The sequence below is a fragment of the Manacus vitellinus genome, unplaced genomic scaffold, assembly GCF_001715985.3.
Source record: "Manacus vitellinus isolate BGI_N305 unplaced genomic scaffold, ASM171598v3 scaffold_48_pilon, whole genome shotgun sequence".
NCBI classification, from domain to species: Eukaryota; Metazoa; Chordata; class Aves; order Passeriformes; family Pipridae; genus Manacus; species Manacus vitellinus.
This window is the reverse complement of record NW_021940593.1, coordinates 3,087,323-3,110,554: the sequence shown is the minus strand read 5'-3', so window position 1 is coordinate 3,110,554 and position 23,232 is coordinate 3,087,323. Positions and strand designations below refer to the sequence as shown.

General features: G+C 40.9%; 1 protein-coding gene across 1 annotated transcript in view; it reads right to left on the bottom strand.

The window, feature by feature from the left end:
- Positions 1-7,191: 7,191 nt before the first annotated feature.
- Positions 7,192-23,232, bottom strand: part of IPMK (inositol polyphosphate multikinase) — a 38,418-nt gene continuing 22,377 nt past the window's right edge. The window contains exons 5-7 of the mRNA XM_018079862.3: positions 20,431-20,603; positions 11,986-12,067; positions 7,192-11,029 (exon numbers count right to left, since the gene is read on the bottom strand). Of these exons, the coding sequence (XP_017935351.1) occupies positions 10,395-11,029; positions 11,986-12,067; positions 20,431-20,603 (890 nt within the window). The 3' untranslated portion in view covers positions 7,192-10,394. The remainder of the gene's footprint in view (positions 11,030-11,985; positions 12,068-20,430; positions 20,604-23,232) is intronic.

Here is a 23,232-nt window from a genome sequence, read left to right as displayed (position 1 = left end):
AACTGATTGTCTATTCTGCCTGGGGTTCTATGCCCTGGTAGCTACTTCCATTTAGACAAAGCTATGAATAACTGAGGACTAAAAGTGGAACCTTCCTTTCCTGCTTGGCAAAAAAGTTTTGCATTATAAACACCTCTTGATTCTCTTCTTGGTGGCTGTCCTGCTGACTGCTCCAACCTGCAGCACAGCTGCTTTGGTACTGGTAAGTACCAGGTGAGGAGAAAGGCTTGAAGCAAAGAAGCAAAAATCAAGGGCATACTCAGGATATCTGTGTCTCTCCTGTTTTCCTAGAGGCACGCCAACTTTCGTGGACCAAACAATTAATCATTTTACTTCACCAGGCAGAGTTTTAATGGTGTTAAAACGCTGGTGCTTAATAGTGTTAAAACAGTCATGCTCCAAGAGGATGTGAAAGCTGAGGCTGTGACAAAGCCAGGCTGGTTAACAGCCTCCTAAAGGGCACCACCACTCTGGGGGAGAGACCTGGAGCCTCCTTGCTTCAAATGCTGGAGTACCAATGTTGAAAATGGACCTAAAAAGCTTTCAGGCAGGGTAAGGAGAAGTTGCCAATTCCAGCTGATTAAATGCCAGTGTGTGGTTCCAGTCAATGGGCTGAATTCTGTAGGAGCCCTGACTGAGGAGGAGTGCAGGGGAAATGCAGCACTGGACACTTGCCTACTTCTCCCACTGCACAATTCAGCTAAAAAGGCCACTGAACAAAAGATAGCCAGCCCTAAAAGGAATACATTTTACATTCCCCAAGGGTACCTCTCCTTCAAGGCCTGCATGAAGGTCTAACACAAGTTAAGGCTTTGCAGTTATATTCCTTTTCAGGTATGGGCAAGCAAATGCTAAGCTTGGGTCAAACTCAGAAACTGCCATTAGCACTAACTTTATGTATGTCAGCTCCAAGATTTCAGAGACAGCTCGAGCTAAGATGCTGAAAACCTTCAGGCTGTTTCAGAAGCACCTCACAGCCTGTGTGAGCTGCTGGGCTTTAATTAGACTGAAAAACCCCGTTATATGCCTTTTGATTAGTTTTAAGGACGACTGTAATTTAATCGAAAGCTATGTATGGGCCATGGGTTTGGTTTCACTTGTTAAACACCACAAAGGAAAGAGAAGTGCTTGTGTGAGCTGCCCAGCTCTCCAATGATAATTCCAAACTCATCAAAATGCAGCCCTTGACCCAGACAAACAGTAACTATTGCTTTGATGCCTGGATTGCTCTTTTTCCATTTTACTGCTTGTAAATACAGAAAAACCTTCCAGAAGAGTTTTTACAAGGAGATGAGTTCTTTTCACTTAAGACAGCTTTCCTGCCTGGAAAAAGGTATCTTTCCCAGAGACAGTTTTAGATGTTTTCTCCTCCTGAATTCCAGAGGAGCTGACACAAGAGAAGGTAAGTTCTTGCAGGTATGTTTGAAGGCCCCAAAGCAGGGGGGCTGAGGATGATAAAAGCCCTAAGAACAGAAGGTGTGTCTTTCTTAGGTCCAGTGCAGCTTTTGTAGAAGGATATTAAGTGTTCTCAACTTTTGGAAATAAATTCACCAAAATCTTTCCACTGCCTGGTATTTTGGGGGTACCTGTGTGCATATAACCTTTACACTGCTGTCATTTTCCCCACACAGACCACAAAACAGTTTAACTGATAAAAAGCCATTATGATATGTCTCTTACTTAATTTTTAAATTACGGGTTTGATACTCAAGTTTAGTAAAAATCAGATTTGAAAGAGAAGAAAGCAGGCAACCCGAGGCCATGCTGTTTATTCACAAGAACACTGTTTTTTCTTTATGAAGAAAGTTGTACAACTCAGTATTAATAACTATTACTTCAGCCCATGGCAATAACTGTACTGTAATGGGTTATTCTGGATTTTTGTTACATGCTAAGGAGAGCAGCGTGCTGCTGGAGGCAGGTTGGGCTGTGGTAACCAAAGCTGCCTACCCTCCTGAGCATCACATGGCACAGGTGAAAAATACTGCTTTTTGGGGGGAGGAATTTTCCAGATGGGATTTAAAGGGAAAACAAAACAAAAACCAAGAAACCTACATACAAACAACAACAACAACAACAACAAAACAGTAAAGAACTTGGAATAAAACTTGGAAAGAGGACAGGGAGTGCCTGAGCTCAGCATTTTGTGGCACAGGCAGAGGAGGAAGGAGGCAGATGCTCCAGCAGCCTGAGCTGGAGATGAAATGCACCCTGGGTGACCTGAGAAGTGTCTCAGGAGATGCACCATCCACAGGTGAGACCACAGGGAGATTTAAACAGAGCAAGACCTATGACAAGGCTGTCTGATCCTCCATGAGGGCCCAGCCTGCTCTGCTTTCCATCCGTATTTTGAAACCACACTTAAGTATTCAAACTAGAAGTCGACTGTATTCAATGAAGGACCATTGCTTTTACAGACTTACACTGTAGCATAATGCTGTTTTCTGCTTGAAGAGAAATCCAGTACAAAATCCCAAAGGTTTCTGATTGCTACTGAAAGTGATGTTTTTCAGGAATTAATCCTTCCTACCCACAAACATACATGAACAGCTATTGGGGAAGCCCAAGGGCATATCCTAGACAAGACACCAGTATTTGGGTATTAGAGTATTTAAGAACAAAAGGTTCATATTGCCCAAAGCCCAGCTTGTCAGCATTTTCTTTGTAGCTATTCCTGGTTTGTTTCTGGCTTTTCCTTTAAGAAGTAACTTTGCAAAAATTGGTACTTTGGCACAGTACCTATTAGACAGCTCCCATCTGCTGGCCCAATTTATAGCCACTGAATCTGCCAACAAAATCAAGTTTTTATTGCCAGCCACATTGCAAAGCTTATAAAGCTGTGGGAAAATGGGCTACACTCAGTTTCTCCTTATATTTTGTCAACCAAAAAGTTTGTGCTGACACCAATCCCCACCAGCAACGGGCACATCCAGGGCAGCAATGACATCCAGGGCAAGAGGCCCCTTCAGATACACTGCACAATACACAGGTGGATTTATTTTCTCAGCTCAAGGTCAAAGTAAGTGTAGAGATGGCCAGAGAAAAATGTGTATATACAGCAGGTATTTTACACTTCATATTCTAGATGAAATTTACCCTCAAATCATGTGCTGACTTCAATCACAAATTACACTAAGTTACTTTGAGAGGAAGTCTACATTTGGGGATGGCAAGAAGGATGAAAAGTACAAGCCAAGACAGCAGAGCAGTAACAGGGGATGAAATGTCTGATATTAAAGGCGAGTCTCTTCAATGGCTCTCTAGCAACCCCATTGTTAAGGAAACATCCCTGTCTGACTATCCAGGAGCCACTCTGGCAGTCACTCTCACACCACCTGAGCTGGAACCCAGGCCCCTCTGCAGCTGCTCCCCCCACACTCACACAGTCAGAGCAGGTTTCCTCACCACCTCCACCCCAGGTTTCCCAGAGCAGAGTCTCAGATGTCCATATCCTTGAGATAATTTAATAATGATGCAATAACTAAATAACAAAATAACAGCTCCAGTTGGTTCCTCCAAGGAGGGACCTGGAACAAAGGAACCCCTGGGCTTTTATCCCCTCATGGTCTAAGCATTGGAAAAGTCTGGGGGTTGTCAGCTCCTGCTACTTGCACTGAATGGATTCTTTAACACCCATTCCCATTGCACAGCCCCAGTCTTTTACTGCCTCCACTGCCCAAAAGAGGCACTCATCTCCCTCAAATCAAGCCAAGCTGAGGAAGCCAGGACAGCAGAAAATTAGTAATCTATGTATCAGATGGGATTCCAGTGAAACCCACCTCCCCATATGGCATTTTCTTTTGTCTGAGGCAGTTCTCAGCCACATCAGCTCCCCTGACACGTTTCACCGTGCAGCTATTCCAACATGCATGTGTGCATAAGCAAGGAGACAGCAGAGAGACAGGGTTACCCCCTGACAACAGGGTGACCCCAGCTGGGTGACACCCCGCTGACAAGTGATGGGAAAGGGCAGTGAAGGAGCACCATTCCTCCTTCACTTTAAACCAAGGAAATGGGGATTTTTTTTTAGAAGATTCTTCAATATATAACACTATTCATTTCTTAATTCCAAACCTCAAAGCTAGATAGATCCTCACGAAACTGTGCTTTTTGCCAGTTACAGCCTCACCCCCAGTTTTCCATATTTCTTCAATTCCAGAGCATGACAAGGAAGGCTATGCAGAGCCACGGGACAGTATTTAAGACTACTGAACACATTTAGAAAGCTTTTGGTACATGAGCAAGACAACACATTCAAAACCAAACCCCCCCCCCCAAAACCACCCTACCCCTCCAAACCAACTTACGATGAAGCAGTAAGACAATTCCTGCAGGCTTTCAGAATTCAGGACCTGATGGTGGATGCAAAACAGCTTGTAATCAACAACACACACAGCCTCCAGAGGTCCTGTTAAATGTTTTCCAGGATAAATTTAAAGGATTACAGGAATTTTAGATACAGATGCCCTGCATAGAGAATTTAATTCATTTACTCAAAACTTTATGTAAAATATGAGTGCTATGCTCTATACCCCAAAGTAAATGCAGGCATAGTGCTTAAGTAGCCCTTACCTGAAAATAACTATTAATTGTCACCAAATGTTCCAATGTAATTACAACCATGATGCCCATCAGTTGTTTAATTTCATTTTCATTAACAGCTGTGAAGCAACAAATGAAAGGACAAGGAGAAAAATCAAGTCAGCCCCAAAACCCTGAAGCTGCAGTTTTCATGACTTTCAATCAAACATTAAAGAGAACCTGCAGGTTTGATCCTTCTGGAGGAAAACTGCCATTTTCTACGTGTTCATTGAGCCCTGACTTGTCTCAAATTTATGATTATTTTTCCCTGTGTCCCAATTAGAGGGATGGCTTTGTCTTCTCCCATACTCTTTTCATTCAGAGAAGTACCTCCTACAAGGAGAGAGGGGTTTTGTTCAAAAAACAAGTTATGTACTGGGTTTTTTTTTTATGGTGTACAGATTTTTTTTTTTAATTTTATAGAGATGACTCTTGTATACAAGCAGGTATTCTCAACAAAAAATGGCAATGGATGCTGTCACAAAACTATGATGGTAAAGCAAAACTGGTAAATCCAATGGAAATACCCATTATAGAGTGCATAAAAAAGAGGAGAAAGACAGACAAGAGAGAGGAAGAGAGAGGAAGAGAGAGGAAGAGAGAGGAAGAGAGAGGAAGAGAGAGGAAGAGAAAGAGAGGAAAGAGAGAAGAGAGAGGAAGAGAGAGGAAGAAGAGAGAAAGACGAGGAAAGAGAGGAAGAAGAGGGAGAGAATAGAGAGGGAGAGAAAGAGGATGAAGAAAAGAGGGAGGAAGAAAGAGGGAGAGAAAGAGGGAGAGAAAGAGGGAGAGAAAGAGGGAGAGAAAGAGGGAGAGAAAGAGGGAGAGAAAGAGGGAGAGAAAGAGGGAGAGAGAGTGCACATATATTCAGGAAAACTTTTTCTCAACAATCTTCCTGTATTAAAAAGAAACCAGTTATACTTGCAAGTCACTTGCAGAAAATTTTAATAATTTGCCAAATATACAGCTATCAGAATGACCCCAAATATCACTTCTTAAGTTACAAAAGTTGGTAGATAGCATAGTACAATGTTCTATAAAATAAACACAGGTAATATTAACAATACCTCCTATGGTCCAAGAATGGCAGAAAACAGCAAATGAAATTACAAACATATACAGATTAGAGAAGATTGAGGGTGGCTTTAGACACTTGAATCAAAGAAACTGAGACCAGACTAGACTAGATACATTCATCCATCAAGCATGTAGAATTTTAAGAGTTTAAAAACAATTAACAACACAGCATCAGGTGCAGTTTCACATGCTTTCATCTACTTTCCAGTACAGTTCCCAGAGGATTAAAGTGCCTTTGTGCACTCTAGTTTCATTTAGAATCAGATGCAACACACATTGTATTTGGAAGTTACTTCACAGGTCACTTTCTAAAAAAAAAAATAAAGTAACTATTTGAACCAATGTCCACAACTCAAACTAAGGTGGTTTTGAAATACCTTTGTTCTGACCATCTGCTACTAAATGTCACGTAACAAACTCCAAATCCACAGGGCCCACGTCCACTAAGTGAGACCAGAGTAAAAGATACTTACTCAAACATGTTTTCTGCTGTAGAACCTTTAGCTTTGTTAATTTTCCCCTTTCAAGCACATTTGCCCTCTGGATGATAATCTTCTTCTGCAGCACCCATTACACATTGCTGTGAATGTGAAGGATAGGCAGGGTTTGGCCTGTGGCTATGGAGAGATGAATGCACTTGCCAGATCACATCCTACTGTAACCCAAGCAATAATCACAGCATATCCTCCCTGCAAGACACCTGCTCAGTCCTCCTTAGGAACTCTCCCCATTCCCCGCTCCAAAGCTCAACACCACCTGCAGGAAGGGAAGGAAAACTCCATGCAGTTCCACTGTCACTCACCTTGCCCTCAAAATGTCCTCTTCGAACCCCAGGTAAAGATGTTTCCAAGCATCCCCACCAGCATCCACTCCCACCTCCCACTGTCACCTCCCACCAGCACCCACTCCTCCTCTTTCAGAGGAGTGTGCATTCATGCAGGATCTGAGGCATTTTAACGGTGTTTGGAAATATTGGCACTTTAAGAGCAGTTATGGGGCATGAGCTTTTCAGGAAATAAGAATTTCCATTAAAATATTCCACCCTGATGCTACAGAAGGTAGAAGGGCAAGGGCAAAGAAGGCACTCAGGAGGAAAGCTCACTTGAGGAAAAAAAAAACCCAGAAGAAATGAGGAGGATGAACAGCTATTCATAACTTTAAACAGCAGATTTGTGGATGCTTCCTACATTTGACAGTTCTTCACATCATGAAGTGAGCAAGTAATTCCATTCCCTTCACCGCTGCTGCTGTTACACCTGAAAAGGCCCATTTTAAACTCTGCACAATCAGGAGCTCTATGCAGGTGAGGGAGTTTTACAGGGGCTCTAGGTGTGTAACATATTAACATTACTTAAAATACCATGTGCACTGAAATATTTCAAGAACGTATACACTCTGTTAATCAAATTACTGGGAATTAGTGATTTCCTAATCTACTGAGTACTTTAAAAGTCCTCCATAAAATTGTGAGGTTATGGAAAAGAACACTGGCTACACATTACAGCAGAAAAAAAACCAGTACAAGTGTGATGAGAATCACAACCACAAGCCAAGTCTCCAGTTTAGTTCATAAAACAAATTGATTAAAATATTTTAAACATTTCATAGCGATATAATAAATTCCAATGTAATTTATGCAACAAATTTCACCCATATCCAAAAATACCATATATGTATATACTTTTTTATAAAACTTTATACAAATCAAGCTCTCCTTAAGTAAGCCTATACACACTTCTCATGTCACCTAGGTAGAAAGGCTTCAAAAGCATATATTCTCAGAGTCCAAGAGTGACAATGCTGCATGAGTCTTCCCTTTTGACAGTCAGCTTTGCTAAACCCAAGTCTTATTGCTTAAAATCAAATGACAGGTTTCCTCAGCATCCCCAGCACCCAGCTACACCACACCAGTCCAGGGCAGGGACCAACCCTCCATTTTTTGGGACAGAAATACCTACAAGCCTTGTCACCATTCCCATGAAGATTTCCACACAATGGTTGCCTGTCCTGTACACTGCAGCCAGAGAACAAAAGGGGCATTGCTGTCAGGAAGGGAGACTGATGGCAGTGTACCAGCTCAGTGACCAGTGTCTCCCTCTTCATCTCCTGATTAATTCCATATTCTGTTGAATGATTTCTGTGAATACATCTCCAGCTGTAACTGAAAACAATCGGATCACATACAAGACACCAAGTCTAAAATGTGCAACAACAATGTCAATATAAGGGCTTTGCAGGCTTAAGACTCACAGCTGGTACTATGCTCCAACACCTCTACAGTAAGCTTTATTTACAGAACTTCCAACAAAAAAATACTACTGTCTCTCAAGCTACATTTTAAATTAACAGAAATACATTCATAATAACTACCGGTACAAACACCATGATAAAATTATTTTTTTATTCAAAATATTCTGACAGGTTGACAATATTCCAGGTGCATTACAAACACTGCCATAGCCAACAAAACAATCCATAATTAAAGAGCATTCAAACACTGAGGAAGTATATCTTAAAGCAGAGACAGGACAGTGAGTGATACCAAGAGCATACAGATAATTTTCTAATAACTGACTTCTTTGAGGCAAATGTCTGATTTCTCTGGCACAAAATGGATTAAAATCCAGAAGAGATGAATTACTGAGGACAAAAAATTATGATGTTGCCCATATTTTCTATAAAACCTTGTAAATTTATCATACAAGGCCACTTAAGCCTGGAGTACTCTAGTGTTATGGAACAGAACAACAAAATCATAACAGAGAAATCAGCATCAAAGCAAACAAACCCACAAACTCTTTCTAGAATATGGCTTAAATTAATTCACAGAGATTTGGAAATACACTATAACTATATGGTGCAAGAGAAATACCAGGTAGAAAAAAAAAAAGTCTCTTTGTTTCTTGTACTTTCCCCTCAGCCTTCACCTTAATTCACATGAAATTGTCAACAAAATGGTACTGCCCCTCCTCTGCAAGCCCCTTTTCCCACACTTCAAAAACACTGTTACTAACAGTTGGTTTCATTCTTGAATGCTTTGGCCAATATGAGCTCTGAAGTTAAAACAATGTAGTTCCACACACAGCAATACCCTGTTTCTTCAATCGACCCAAGTTCTCAGATAAAATTTCAGCTTTATCTAAAACAGCGTATTTGCTTGAAAAACTATGTGTTTCCTTCTCATACAGATCACAGGTGTGAAATGAAGAACTTGCCAAGACATGTACACAGCTGAGTGCACACTGCAGAACGTTGTACAGAGAGAGCAGCGAGGTCACAGGGTCACAGTAAGCCCAGGTGGAAAAGACAAACGTTTCCAAGGACCACGCTAAAACGTTTTCATCCCAGGGCTTTGCTTTAAGCATTAAAATCTTGCTCTACAGATGGCAAGGCTTGGCCGTCTCCACTTTTCAAACAGCTCGCTGTATACATATGGCAGCACAGCATATGGAAGAGACACACCAAAAACGCTTTGGATACATCATCCTGACCTCAAGCATTCCATACAACAGCTCGATTTTTTTTTCCCATGAAGAAGAAAGAAACGGGACAGCTCTCAAATCGCGCAGCTTGCCTGTGTGTCACTAGAAGAAACCGGTGGCAGCTGCAGCCCAGGGTGGGAGAGCCCCAGCTCCACTGGCACAAGTGGTGGCTCAGCTGGTGGCTCAGCTGGTGGCTCCAGGGCCAAACAATCTCCACAGGAGAGTCCTTTGCCTGTACTGCTCAGGGCTCCAATCCGTGCTCCCCAGCAGCAGAAGTGTGAAATGCCTGTTGCAGAAACGCCGGCGGCCAGTGGCCAGCAGAGATCTCTGTGGGCTTACTGAGAACGCTCTGTTCCTCTGCTCCATTAGTTTGCTTCTTGAAGCAATGTTTTTGGAGAAGGGCCATGAGAACAACAGAGTGAGGCATTTCCCTTAATCAAAGCATCAGACACTCCGTTAACAGACTGACTTAAATCTTCTAAACCAAATTACTTGCTGGAACATTTTGCATCTGCGTACTTTTGCTCTCTCTTAGGAACTAACAGTTTCTCTAGAAATTGTGCAGTTTAAGCCTGTTATGGTATTTTACTCCAGCATTTTCTTAGCACCTCAACACAAATTATGTGGTTGATCATCAGTGGTGAACATTGGCTACAGACACCCACGGTGGGGGAAGAAAAGGCCCCCATGAGAGCTGAAAGAACAGCAATGTCTTCCCGTGACACGGAAAAGCACTTTTCGATGCTCCAAGCAAGGCTGCTGACTCAGCATGGGATTTCTCTCCAAGCAGGGTTACTCCAGTTATTCAAATACAGTAAACACAAAGGCAGTGCTGAGGACATCCATCCTGCACCTACCTTACAGCTTTCAGTCTATTTTCTAAACATTTGTTAATGGAGATGCGGCTCAGTGTCAAGGCTAAGTGGGCAAATGTCACCTATGCTAAAGTCATTATAGGAACTAACATAACCCTTGCTTCTGGTTGTCCTTGGATTTAAGACAACCACATACACTTCATTCTATTCATTTATCTATCCTGCTTTATATCTCAAGTATCTTCATCCTTTCACACTCCCTAATTAACTATCAATTATTTTCCTGAGTGAAATTATAAAAAGTTAAACCCTTCTACCAAAAGTACAAAGACAAATAAAATATAGAACAATACAAACCCAGTATACAGCATTACAAGTGCAGAAATTCTTCATGTTGTTGCTCTTTATCATTGGCCCCGATAAAAAAAACATAGCAAAGAATTTAGTTATCCAAAATACTCTGAAGTACTGTGATTAGATTTTTCAGACCATAAATGTAGCCCTCATCCTTTGCGTTGCTGGGAAACACGTGAGCAAAATCGATCATTCGGACCTCAACGTTTGCACTTTCCTTGGTCTCTGCTGGCATGTGATAGAAAACCTTTTCCAGTTGGGGTAGAACATTTCCATTCAGGTGCTCCTGTGCAATGCACGTGCTGCTTTTCCACACGTTGTCTTGCTCCAAGTTTTCAACCTTTAGTGAGAGCTGACTGTGGTGCCTCTTTGAGCACGACTTTTTGTGAAGTGCATAAAATTTGGACAAGCCTTTACTTACAGAGGCTTCAATTTTTCCATTCTCTGTAGAATTTATAACATGAATATTATTATTACACTCCAATACATCTCCACCTGATAACAGGCCTTTGGGCATTCCTCTCTTCTCCACCAAAGTGACATCACTCAACCGCACAGTTGTTGCCTGACACAAACCTTCGTAGACAAAAAGCAACGAGCTTGCATAAAAGTTGAGTTGTGTCTGGCCCTCAAACCACTCCAAAATCTTTTCAATCTTCTGAATGCTGGCAGCTACCACGTCTTTTCTCAAGCAGTACCCACTGTGGAAAAACTTTGAGATGCCTGCAAGAAATAAGATACATTTTGGGATTGTTTTCACCTCCAAAAGGAAAACAAACAATCTTCATAGTTCTTATTTGAAGGAACAGACAGCACTCAGGTAGTTCCCTTTCAGGCAATTATTAACTAAACCTAAGGTGGACCAAGGAATTCTGACACCATCAGTCACCTCACCTGCTGTATACTACTACTGCTTGGGCTTGGATTGTAAGTAAAACTAAATGTATCAAGCAAACAGTAAAAGAACATGGTTCCTGCTCCCCAAGTAATTTAGTAAGTACCTGGACAGTTTTGGGCAAATGTTAAATCCATTAAATTTTCCACAGATAAACAGTCTCAAGCAGCTTGTTATCATGGGTGTGTTGGTGTGTGCACCCTTCTGACCTTTGCTGGGGGACAGATGAACAGGTGTCAACTAATAAGTAGTTTGCATTAGTTATCACCAAACAGCCATATGATGGCAGCATTTTTATTTATGGTTAATGCAGAGCAACATGTGGATTGACTTCCACTGAGAAGGTCCCTTGAACTGAAAGATTCACTGGTAGCAGCTTTCTAATATAAAAGACACTTAGATATTCACAGAAGACAACTAGAGATTAAAAAAAATATATTATAAAAGCATTTAATACTTTTAAAAGGTTTCTATTTCATTACAGTTTCAAAGCTGCAAAAAAAATTCAATTCTACAACTATCACCTCCTTCTTAGTAGTAAAAGAGACGTGAGGAGGAAATTCCTATAGTCTGCACTACTGCTACAGCCAACTGCACTCTTAATTTCAGATTGACAGGGAGCTCAAATTACACAGGGAACAGCTAAAGACCCACCTGGCATGAGGACAAAAAAGGACTTCTAAAATGGGAACACACAGACTACTTTTTCCATACAGTTCTATAAGTAAGTAAATAAATGAAAAATATCCAAGTGCACTGAATTCTGACATCTGAATTCCCTTACCGTCCTTTACTGTTTCCTTGGTCAAGCTCCTTCCATAGTGTTGGTTTTGTGTCTCATAGCTGTCTGAGGAGACATGGTACACCTGAAAGAGGCAAGGAGGAGGCTCCATGGGTATTTTGAAACATCAGTATTTCTGCAGAGCAAGAGAGACTCACAGACAGGCCACAAAACCCTGGGCACCGTTTAGCCCTCGCAGTTTTTAAGTTTCTTGCAGTGGCCAGCACTGCCCTCTAGTGCTCTCCAAAACCCTCTCTTCAGCCCTTGGGCTCCAAGCTACAGCAATGTAACCATCACAGGGAACTGTTTTGTATGGCCCCTGCCTTGCAAATCAAAGATGAGACCTGAATCTATCACACTCCCACGGGTGTTACTGTGGATGTTAAATCAGTAAGACATAACAAGCAAAAATTGCAACGCAATTATTTTGAGTTCTTAGAACTATAAAACTATTAGCACGAGAGCAAAACAGAATTACCACCAAGGCCCAGCTTGCAAAACCCATCCAAAATCGTAATTGTCAGCACAAATGAGGTCACACTGAATAAATGACAGCAGCTGAGCAAAAGCTGGGTTCCAGCCTTGACAGCAGTACATCAGCTCTCATCTGAAAGGGAGGCAACTCACACAGGTACAGTTTTGTCCATATTGTACAAGCTTAAGAACTTAATTCAAAAATGTTTTATGTGTAGACACATTTTCTCTCTGACTGAAATAATTTCTATAGCAGAAACATGCCAGGCAGATAGGCCCAAGTATGATTTGTTTATGAGAGTGTAGACAATTCTTATTTGCCAAAATAATGGTGTTACCAAGCAGGCAGTTTTCTCTGGCAGGAACTTCATGCTTGGCACTTGTTCAGACCACCCAACTCCATGGCACCCATCCCGGCCACACCATTCCCTTCACCCCCCATGAAGAGAGGATCCCATGGAAAGCAAGTCAGGGCACACTGGTGGAGTGCCTGCTCCTGATCCCTCCTCTGGGGGCTTGTCCTTGCTGCAGCCAACAAGTGAAGCCCAGGACAGTGAAACAGCAGCACAAAGTGGTACAGGAGCAATAAAGAAAACAGAATTCCCTGTTTTCATTGCAGCCCTTCACCTCAAAACCTCTCTCCCCATCCCAACCACAACAAATCCATTAATACACAGGTCCCCACCTCCTGCTTTGCAAAGTAGCTGGGAAGAACTCTCAATAGCTCAAACAGCTCTTATTTTGACAAAAGGACAGAAGTAATTAAATTTGAAGTCCCCAAAGAACTTAAACCATAGTTTGTGGAAACTGATTTAAGTCACCAACCATGAAGCAAAGGGTCAGTAAATAATTCTGGTTATTCTAAAGAAATAAGAGCTGTAAGCCTGAATGTTTAAACTCACTTGGTAGCAGAGACACTTCCCACTGCTATGATCCCTATTTTCAGTGTTATGATATTTGGAGAAACTGAGGCCTTGACATGTATGAACTGCAGAAAGCCATAGCAGAGATGAATTATTCTAAAACTGCATTTGACCAATGTGATTTTGGGTTCACAAAATCATTAATTTTTCTCCACTTAGGTTTTTCTGGGTTTTTTTTTCCAAAGCACATGGAAGAAGTACAGCATACTACACAGGAACTCAAAGATTACTTAGGTTAACACTTCAGATACCAAAGTAACTCTCAGAAACATATGAGAAGTTTCAAAAACCTTTTAAAGAGCTACAAGTCAAAGGCAGATAAATTAAAAAATGAAGAAAGAGTCTGATGACAACATCTAAGTTCTCACTAGCTGTTTCCTGAGATTAAAATGAGTAAAATGAGATTAAACATTTTCATGTAGTCAGCTCAGAGGCAGCTTCCCACAGACATCAGCACTGCAGCAGTTCCTGACCAAATCATCTTGTTTACCAGGACCAGAACTTTATCTCTTCCCGTAGGAGCTACAGTTTTTGCGACATGGGCACTAGCTCAAAAATGCTGATTAAGATCTGCAAACTCATCTTGTTTTCCAGAGGAATGCTGAAGCAGTACCTCAGCCCCTGGGCTTCTGAGCTGGGTTTCCCAAGAAGTCACCCCACCTCTCCTCAAAATTTGCACAAAACCATTCCCCCAAATGTCTTTCTATACAGTTTACAAACACCCAGGCAGATGTGCATGTTTGGCACTAACAGTGCATTTTTAACTACACAAAATGGTCAGTGATAAAGTACCATGTCCCACACCCACACCACGAGTATTTATTTATGTATGTATGTAACTGCCTTATGCACTCAGAACACTCTCAGTCACCAGCAGGCTTGGCTGCAGACAGTGGCGTTAAAGGACAAGAGATCTGGGGAATCACAAAAGTGTTCTCCATGTTAGTTAAAGCTCTCATAAACAAATTATACTTGGGTCTATCTGCCTGGCATGTTTCTGCTATGGAAATTATTTCAGTTAGAGAGAAAATGTGTCTACATATAAAACATTTTTGAATTAAGTTCTTAAGCTTGTACAATATGGACAAAAGAGCTAAAGAGCTAACACTGCCTCGAGCCTTTGCTCAACTGCAGGGAAGAGTCTAGAAGAAACATTTCTGGAAAACCTCACTCAAATACAAATACATTAAACCCCATTCTGAAAGCAAGGGAACAGAAACCCGAGCTCAAACAGAAATAATCTCTCATCAGTTCTTGCTCCACCCTCACCTACCCCTCAAACACAAGGAGCAGCAGACTAATATCAACTTCCTATTAGACAGACCTCTTGCTTCACTGTGCTTTTGTTCACGCTGTCACCACTGCTAATCTGCTTTACTAACCCTTCCCAAAATGATATTTGTCTTTGAACCAAGCCTTTTCTGTATCCCTGTTGTTGCTGCTGTCTGTACCAGCCCATTCCTGTCAGAACGACGATAAGTCAGATCCTTACCAACAGCTAAGAAATTATTAGACAGGAAAATCTCATTTCTTATCCATATGCCACAGCTTGTTATGTGTTTGCTCTCTAGTCACAGGGAGGTTCATTGCAGAGTGCAAGACAAAGAAAACTCTATGAGCTGCAAAACACTGCCTCCTGCTTCATCAGTCATTTTTATATATTCTTAGTATGCAAGATCAGAGCTGTTCTGGCTGACAATGTGAAGGCTCCTCCTTGTGCCTACAAGCAGCTCCCACTGCACAAACAGCTCTGGAATCCAGTATGTTAACAGGTTCAGGATTTCAACTGGCAGTAGCAGTGACTCTGTATGGGCAGCACATCAAAAAAATCAGACCATTAACTGTCGAGGGAAATTATCTTTGGATGTTCTTAACCTGCACTTGGCTTTTGTTTCCCTGTGAGGTGTTGGGTCATTGCTGCTTGCATGCCCACGCAGCTTATTATACCCTTTTTTTCAGTTACAGGTAGTTCATCTGATGTTCCTGGACTGATGAAAACCTTGAGTTAAAATAAAAAGTTGGTCCAGTGAGGTCTTTAAAAAAAGCACAACCCTTGCGAGGTCTCAGCAGAGATACACAGTTTGGAAACCTTGTGACTTCAGCTTCAGGATATTAAACTGAGGAAAATAGGTATCAAATGTCATGTAATGTTAATTAGGATAATTCAGTACCAACTTCCATGGTGAGGCAGAAAAATATACACCCACTGTTCAAACACTTAACTGTGGCAACTCCCTGACTTTCAGAAAGTACAACTTAAATACACATTAAGAGTATTATTTCCTGTTTGGGGGAGATACTGCTAGCACAAATAAAAATCTCTAGTCAGTAACTTGCAGAGCTGTTTCACATCTGCAAAAAATAATCTACTAATCCACATTACTGAAAGTCAGGAAAATAACCCCAACCCATTTTGAGCAGGCTTGTACAGCACTCCAGAGGGCACCTGCAGGAGTGAAGGCCACCTCAGTGGCACACATGACATGGACCTGTGCACTGCTGACATTGCCATGCCCCAGCTGGTGCCCGGGAAGCAGCTTCCTGCACAGCTCCTGACATCCATCCCTGCTCCCCAACAGCAGCCTGGGATCTGCTGTCCTAAGCAAGGACACGGAGATTAGAGATCCGTGCTCTGATGCCACGGCATCCAGCCTTCCCTGGGCACCCTCAGAGCTGCCCACCCCTCAGGGTTTTCCATAAATACACCTGATAGTCACCCCTATGTTACACACATACAGGCAGGAGGGAGCCAATGTTCTGACATTACACAGAGGTTTCTGTTTACAACAAAGAAACTACTTTTACTTTACTTTACTTTACTGCACTTCTGACTGGCATCTGAATGTCAGTCCCCAGCCTGCTGCCAAAACTGGAGCCAAGCTGAAAGCAAGGGGTAAGCAGGGCTTACCCAGGCACATCTGCAGGGGGCACCTCCAGCAGCAGGCCCAGACCCACACACACACCTGGCCACCTTCTGCCTGTACCTCTGCCTGTCCAAATGTAAATACACAGGTTTCCTTCATGCCTCAGTGACCCCAGGTTCTCTGCAGGCCCATAAACCTGCCACAGTGCAAGATTTGAACAGAGTTTCAACAAGCCTTATTTTTTTCTTTTCTGAAAACAGAAATAAAGCAAGGATTTAAAGAAAAAGTAAGAAAAGAAAAATTTTTTTTAAAAAAATACATTCTCTTATTTGATATCTCTGCTTTACAGTAATGTTGTCAACTATCACTGCTGCTGAGAGCATGCCCAGTTATCCAAAACTATTTAAACAACACCTCCCATAATTTTGACTTTTGTTTTTTTAAACTTATGTTGTTGTTGCTAGACCACACGTGATGAAAGTACACACATCTCATCCCTGATTGCTGCTGCCTTGAAAATTCAGCACAGGAAGGATGCATCCCTGCTCCCCTGTTTCCAAGACTATGCTTAGACAATAATCTGCCCAATCTGACATATCTTTCACCATTTCAATGGCAATCAGTACCAAGAGGAAAAAATATATCCTTATAAAAAATACAAGATACCAAGTCCTTATGTTAAACCACATAACAAAATCAGAGTGCTTCAAAGACTAAGTGTACCCCCAAATGCTCTGACAGTCAATATAACATTTTAATGAAGTCCTTACATAAATAAGTTGTAGAATTGAAATTATGTCGAAATTTATTCAGTGAAAAAGCAGACTAATAATCTCCTAAATAAAAGAAACAACGATGCTGCAGTTCAATCATGAACCATCTTAAAAACAGCTTAATACAGAATTTTGGACTCCCAGAACTTCCATGAAGCATCTCATTAGAATACACCTCTTTCATGCCTCCTTTTCACATAATAAAAAAATATCTGCTCTGGGGTTTGGAGGAGTTTTTTTCAGAGCTTTTGGCTAGTTTCTTTCGATTGCTATGGGGTTTTTGTGGTTTGTTGGTTGGGGGGTGGTTTGTTTGTTTGGCTTTTAGTTTTTGGTTTGCTTTGTCTTCCTGTTTTCTTAAACATCAAAGCTTGAATGAGACTTAAAAATGTAAAAAAACCCTAGTTCTGGTAATTTTTTACTGTGGAAGAATCTGAACACTAGATTTGGTATTTACTAACTTTGTTACTCCTTCCTTCCTAAATCTTGCTATTCACAGATCAGAGCTTATGAAACTTACCACAATACTAGAAAGAGTTCATGAAGAACTCATAAAGCAGACTCAGCTACAGTCAGTTTGAAAACACCCTGCAGAAACATGTGCTGTAGATTAGGAAATTCACTTCTAAACCCAGCTTTGATTATTAAACTTTACTGCCTGCATGTTCATAGGTACAAACAACAGGGGTCAATGATGGGTTATACTGCTTCAAAAAAGTGTTTCGGAAATATTATGGAATAGATTGCAATCAGGATCTTCTGGAAAAAAGAAAACCTGCAGAAACTGGGAACTGTGGATTCCAAATGGACTGCCAATCTGAAATGAGAGCACAGCCCACACATTCTGCTTCTGCTCAACAGCATGCAGAATGCTCTGTATTTAACACTGCCCGTGCTGTGAAGAGATTTCTTATCTATATGTGTGTCTACTACTGAAACCATATTACAATTTGTGGTTTTGCTATTGCATCCAACTTACATTTAAACTCTCACTACTGCAATAACAAAACATGTCCCATCTCACAGAATCTCAGAATGGTCTGGTTTTGAAGGGACCTTAAAGACAATCCAGTTCCAATCCCCTGCCATGGCCAGGGACACCTTCCACTAGACCAGGCTGCCCTGTCCAACCTGGCCCTGGACATTTTCAGGGATGGGGCATCTGTTAAAGAAAGGAACCTCTCTACTAAACATGGGATTGTGGTTTTAGCCAATGTTATTCCAGTAACTTTATCTTCTAAATGCATTTCCATGCATTTATTCTGTCTCTGCAGTGTGTAAGATAAATACAGGTTAGCATGTCAAATGCCAGAACTGTGTACTATGTACTATGCTGTGCCAGACAGGAGACTCACTTTTTAAGGGCAAACCATACATATTTGATATATGAACAGATGATTGCTTATTTACCAGTGCATCAAAAAAAGCTGTATCAATAGCTTTTGAGATAAAAATACACTCTAAAAGTAAGTTTTGGGGTAAAACCCCCACCTGTAACACTTTTTGTTGTTTTTATCTCTTTATGACAACTTAGAGCACAGCTGCTTTAGAAAAAACATTAGCTACATTCTGTTTCTCCCAGCCCTCTCTTTCTTGCCCTTCTGAAATAGAAACTTATGAGGCAAGCCCCTTCCATGTTAAAAATAACACTGAATGGACTAATTCCTGAATCATGTTACACCGTGTTTTGTCCAGTAAACATGAGCAAACTTCATCCACCATGTGAGCTGTTCTGGGCAGTACAAATCCATTCAGGAAAATGTTTTATACTATGGCCAGAATCTTGCAAAAATAAAGCAAGCAGACAGGCCATAATCAAGAGGCAGAGAAACTGCCTTGTGAATTCAGACTTTGCCAAGTGTTGCAAGAGGGGAGGAGGAACCTTTTCAATTCTCTTTGGAAAACAACTTCCAACATGCAATTTGGTGCCAGAGGCACAAAACCAAATCTCATCTAGTTAAACACTGGATGGAAAACTGCACTGCTTGGGGGAATCATCAGTATACATCCAATCTGAATTAGGGGATTGAAAAAATTTCTACAACAGGACAAAGATAAAAATAACTGACATGTTAGGAACAATGGTCACAAGCATACCACGGAAGCAATCAATCATTTCTTTTGCACTGTCACAAAACAAAGGACATGAAGTACATTGTTTTACACATGAGATAAGAAAGGTTATGTAATGACACAAATCAAATCCAAAGCTATAATCTCTAACCTTCCTTTTCCATCCTAGCTGTTTGGCTGTTTTTTGAGTCGACTCCCACGTTCTTGCTCACAGGCTTACATAATTACTACACATGACCACTATAATTTATAGCTGTAGCAGCTTATCTCAAGGCAGAGTTAAGGCTGGGAGCTTAGGCAATTCCACACAAAACATTACAGAGATATCAGAATTAGCTCAAACAATGGTGCAATCTGGGTGCTATTGAACAGCAAGGAGGAAGCTTATCAAAGTCTTCAGCTATTTATGCATCTTGATGCAGAGCTTTAGGACCCCTGGCTTTGTGTATGTGAGAAGGAAGACAAAAATCTCACATCAAAAAGAAAATTACTTCTGCACCAACCACAGTAGGAAAAAATACTTTTGGATTGCATCAGGAACTCAGTACTGACATCAACACACGTCTGTTACTAAGCCACAAATGTTCTGTACAGCTTTTCTGTACAGAAAGTTTTAAAGTAGCCAACACACAAACACTGAATCTTAGTATTTCTAAGAGTAATTAAGAATTAATGTAGACATCTGCATGGCCTCATCCATGCCCAGCTAACCTTCCCTCACAGCTGTTCCTTGAGTGTGTAAGCATCAAAAGAGGTTTCCTCCTGATGGAAAGCTTTTTAAAATGTAGAACATAAGCAGCTGTTTATAGCTACATGCATCACCTCTGAGAGCTTACTTACTCTTCCCTAAATAGAAAAAATATGTAAAAAATATATTTACGAAAGAATATCAAGATGAAAAATGTGGAGAGGTTACAGTTCATTATTAAATTATTAGAATGACTGGTTCAGTATGTAAATAATAAGCCTAAAAGAAAAAAAAAAACAAAACCACAAAAAAACCCTTGATAATTTTAAATACCTGCTGTGGTGGTGAAGTATTAATTGCAACTATATTCAGTTCTAAATACCCAGTCCCTCTCTTGTACACATATACAGTGCCCAGGCTGTAAATAGCTTCCTGTAAGGGACCCGGCCAAGTTAAACACTTGTTGGGAACCAGGGCAGTGTTTTGGAACAGATTTCACACAGCAGTTAATACCAGTACTCCCAACACATTCAGATAATGCTTCATTTACCTAAAACACAGGAGGACTGTCCTTTGCAAGGAAAACCAGCCCCTGTACCTGTGTGGAACGAGATGCCTGAGCACAAGCTGAAACTGAAGACAAAACAAGTCCTTACCCTCATGCCGAGCACCAAAAAGCCAATCTCTTCCATCAGCGGGTACTTGCTGACCTGCTGCTGTATCTTCTCCACCGAAGCATACGGATCATAACTTTTCTGACCTATTTTTACATCCATTATGCAAGGCTTATTAAACTTGCGGGTCACATCTTCCAGTTTTAGATACGTATCTGTCAAAAAAACCAAAACTTTTGTAAGCAATGGGTCAGAGCAAAATAATTGCATAGCTTTAGCCAAGCTCCTTTGGAGGAAGCTGAACAGCTTAAGACTTAACATCACATAAGTTTTTTAAGAGTCGAATTTGTCTCCAAACGCTGACACCCACAAATTCTGTTGGTATGAAATTCTAAAGGCTTTACTGTTTAGAAAATTGTATACAATTAACTTATGCTAACCTAGCATTTAAATTCAAATTATTGCCCAGATAAAAATCAGTGAGTAGCTTTTATTAGTTCAGTAACATATCTCAAAGAGCATTACTGAGCACATTCAAATGCAGGTTACTGCAGGGATGGTTTTGCAATGCAGACAGTGTTTACTGTCATTTTAAAAACCAAGTGAACATTTAGTCCTACCCTTCAGGGGCTGAAGTGCAGCTCATTTGGCTTCTTTTTATCCCACTCCCATCTGTACTCATTTCTCATGGCACATCTTTTGGGGAGAAAACTCTTCAAATCCTTTAAATGAATGCCTTTCATCCATTTCCGACAGTCCCTTTGGGAGGGTGGCTGGACCAAAAAACCCCAAAAGTACTTGGAGTGCCTGAAGATTTAAAGGAGTATCTAAAACCTCATGAAAATGGCTTATGCTTTCCTCCAGGGCAGGTAAGAGGCTATTACCAGCATGATGCCCAGCACTGACTGGCAGAACACAAGGAAATGAACTTCAGTAACCCCCTGGCTCAACTCTGCTTGGGAGATGCCTGCACCCATCTCCAGCCCTTGCCAGGACACCAGGACATGGCATGCACCAAGACAATACACAGCCTGAACACAGGTCTCATTCTTTACATCTGCTTCTTCAAATCCACCTGTCACCAGGTACAAACTTAAAGTCTGGTTTTCTATTCCATGCATGTATTTCTTTGACTTGATGTAGCCCAAATACATAAACATTGCATTATTCCCCATTCCTGCAGCATGATCTAAAATGAAGTTGCCAAAGAATGCAAAACCAGTTCAAATTTAAAAAGAGCAAAGGCACAAAGTGTTTTGTTGGAAAGCTGTACAGACAGGTAACAAAACCAGTCGGGGTCAAGACAAAGTGAACAAGCAACGTTTCATTTCCCCTAATAAGAAGAAACACTTTCTTAAGAAAAAGAAATTACACAGACTTTTATTACTTTAAGGCCTATGAGAGCTTCAATTTTGACACCATCATGATCACCATCATGAAATGTCCCAATTTACACCATCATGAAATGTTCCAATTTCCCGAAGTGTGTATTTATCGATCTGAAATAGGTTTAATTCAAGCCTTAGATGCCTGCTTTATGTATGAATGGGACCAGGCATCTTGTCAAGGGAAAGTCATTCTCAGGAAAACCTGTCAAATCAATACACTATTTAAAAAAAAGAATCCACTTTTCTACTAGCTCACTGTATCAGCTTTCAATTTGCATTGGGCCGCAGGATCTACAGCAAAAGGAGTTTCATTTTAGACTAGCTCACCCACTAACTACAACTGCAGAATACATCCAAGCTTAAATAACTTGTAGTTAATTCTGAGGAGCCCCAGGTAGCAAACATGCTTGGTATTTGCTCAGTGAATATCCCCAAGGAAGAAGCAGGACAAACACTCTCCACACCAGGCAGTGTATTCTGTATCAGGCAGGTGCCACTTTTACTACTTGACATACAGAGATCTAATTCAGTCAGATATCAGCACAGCTTTTGTGGGACTTTGGGGAACCACCACCAAAACCTGGGTAGGCCATAAAACCTGTTAGCTACCTGTTATTAAAAACTGTAAAAATCTGTCATCCTTAACACCAATCCTTTTCGCATGCTACAGAAATCACCGAAAATGACAGATTTGTGTCACCATTCTAAAACAATCCAGAAAACAACTAAATGAAGTTCAAATGTTTTCAGTACTTAGCTCTCAAAAAGCATAGAGCCACAGGTTTGCCATGGGAGGTGAAGAAAGACAATAAACACAAAAATATCTTAAAAAAGGGCTGCAGTCCTTCAACACCAACCCCAAAATGCTTTGGATCCTGTTGTGAGCACTCTGGACTCAAACTGTTACAAATACGAAATTATACAAATTGCAAGTTACCACAAATGATACAAATGATTTACATAAAATGTTTTCATCAACTCTAAAATATAACCATATAGATAGTAGTGTAAAACATCTGTTTCCATGAGCACCCATGGGTATCTGCTGTCCACTACTCCACTGGTCTAATTCCCTCTTTTTAACCATACAGCGCCAACATTCAGCACCTCCCAAATATTTAAAAGTCCTAAATATCTGTCACCACTTAGTTCACTATTCATTTCAGATTTGTTAAACTAGACCTCCTAAAAATGTAACAATAGCTATTTTTAAAAAATTAAGCATTAAAATAACTCCATAGCTAACGCTAACCCTCGGAAATACTAATTATTTGGCAAAGCCTGTGAATTATCCAGAAATTACTCATCTCTCTCACACTTTTTGGAGTTATTTAAGTCCTTCTCATTAGGTAACTGCTAGCTCAGAATCAGGACTTTTACATTTGTTCAGTACACATCTCTGCTCACACAAAGCTGTCTGGCCTTGTGGGCAGAGCAATGCCACCCCGGATAAAGC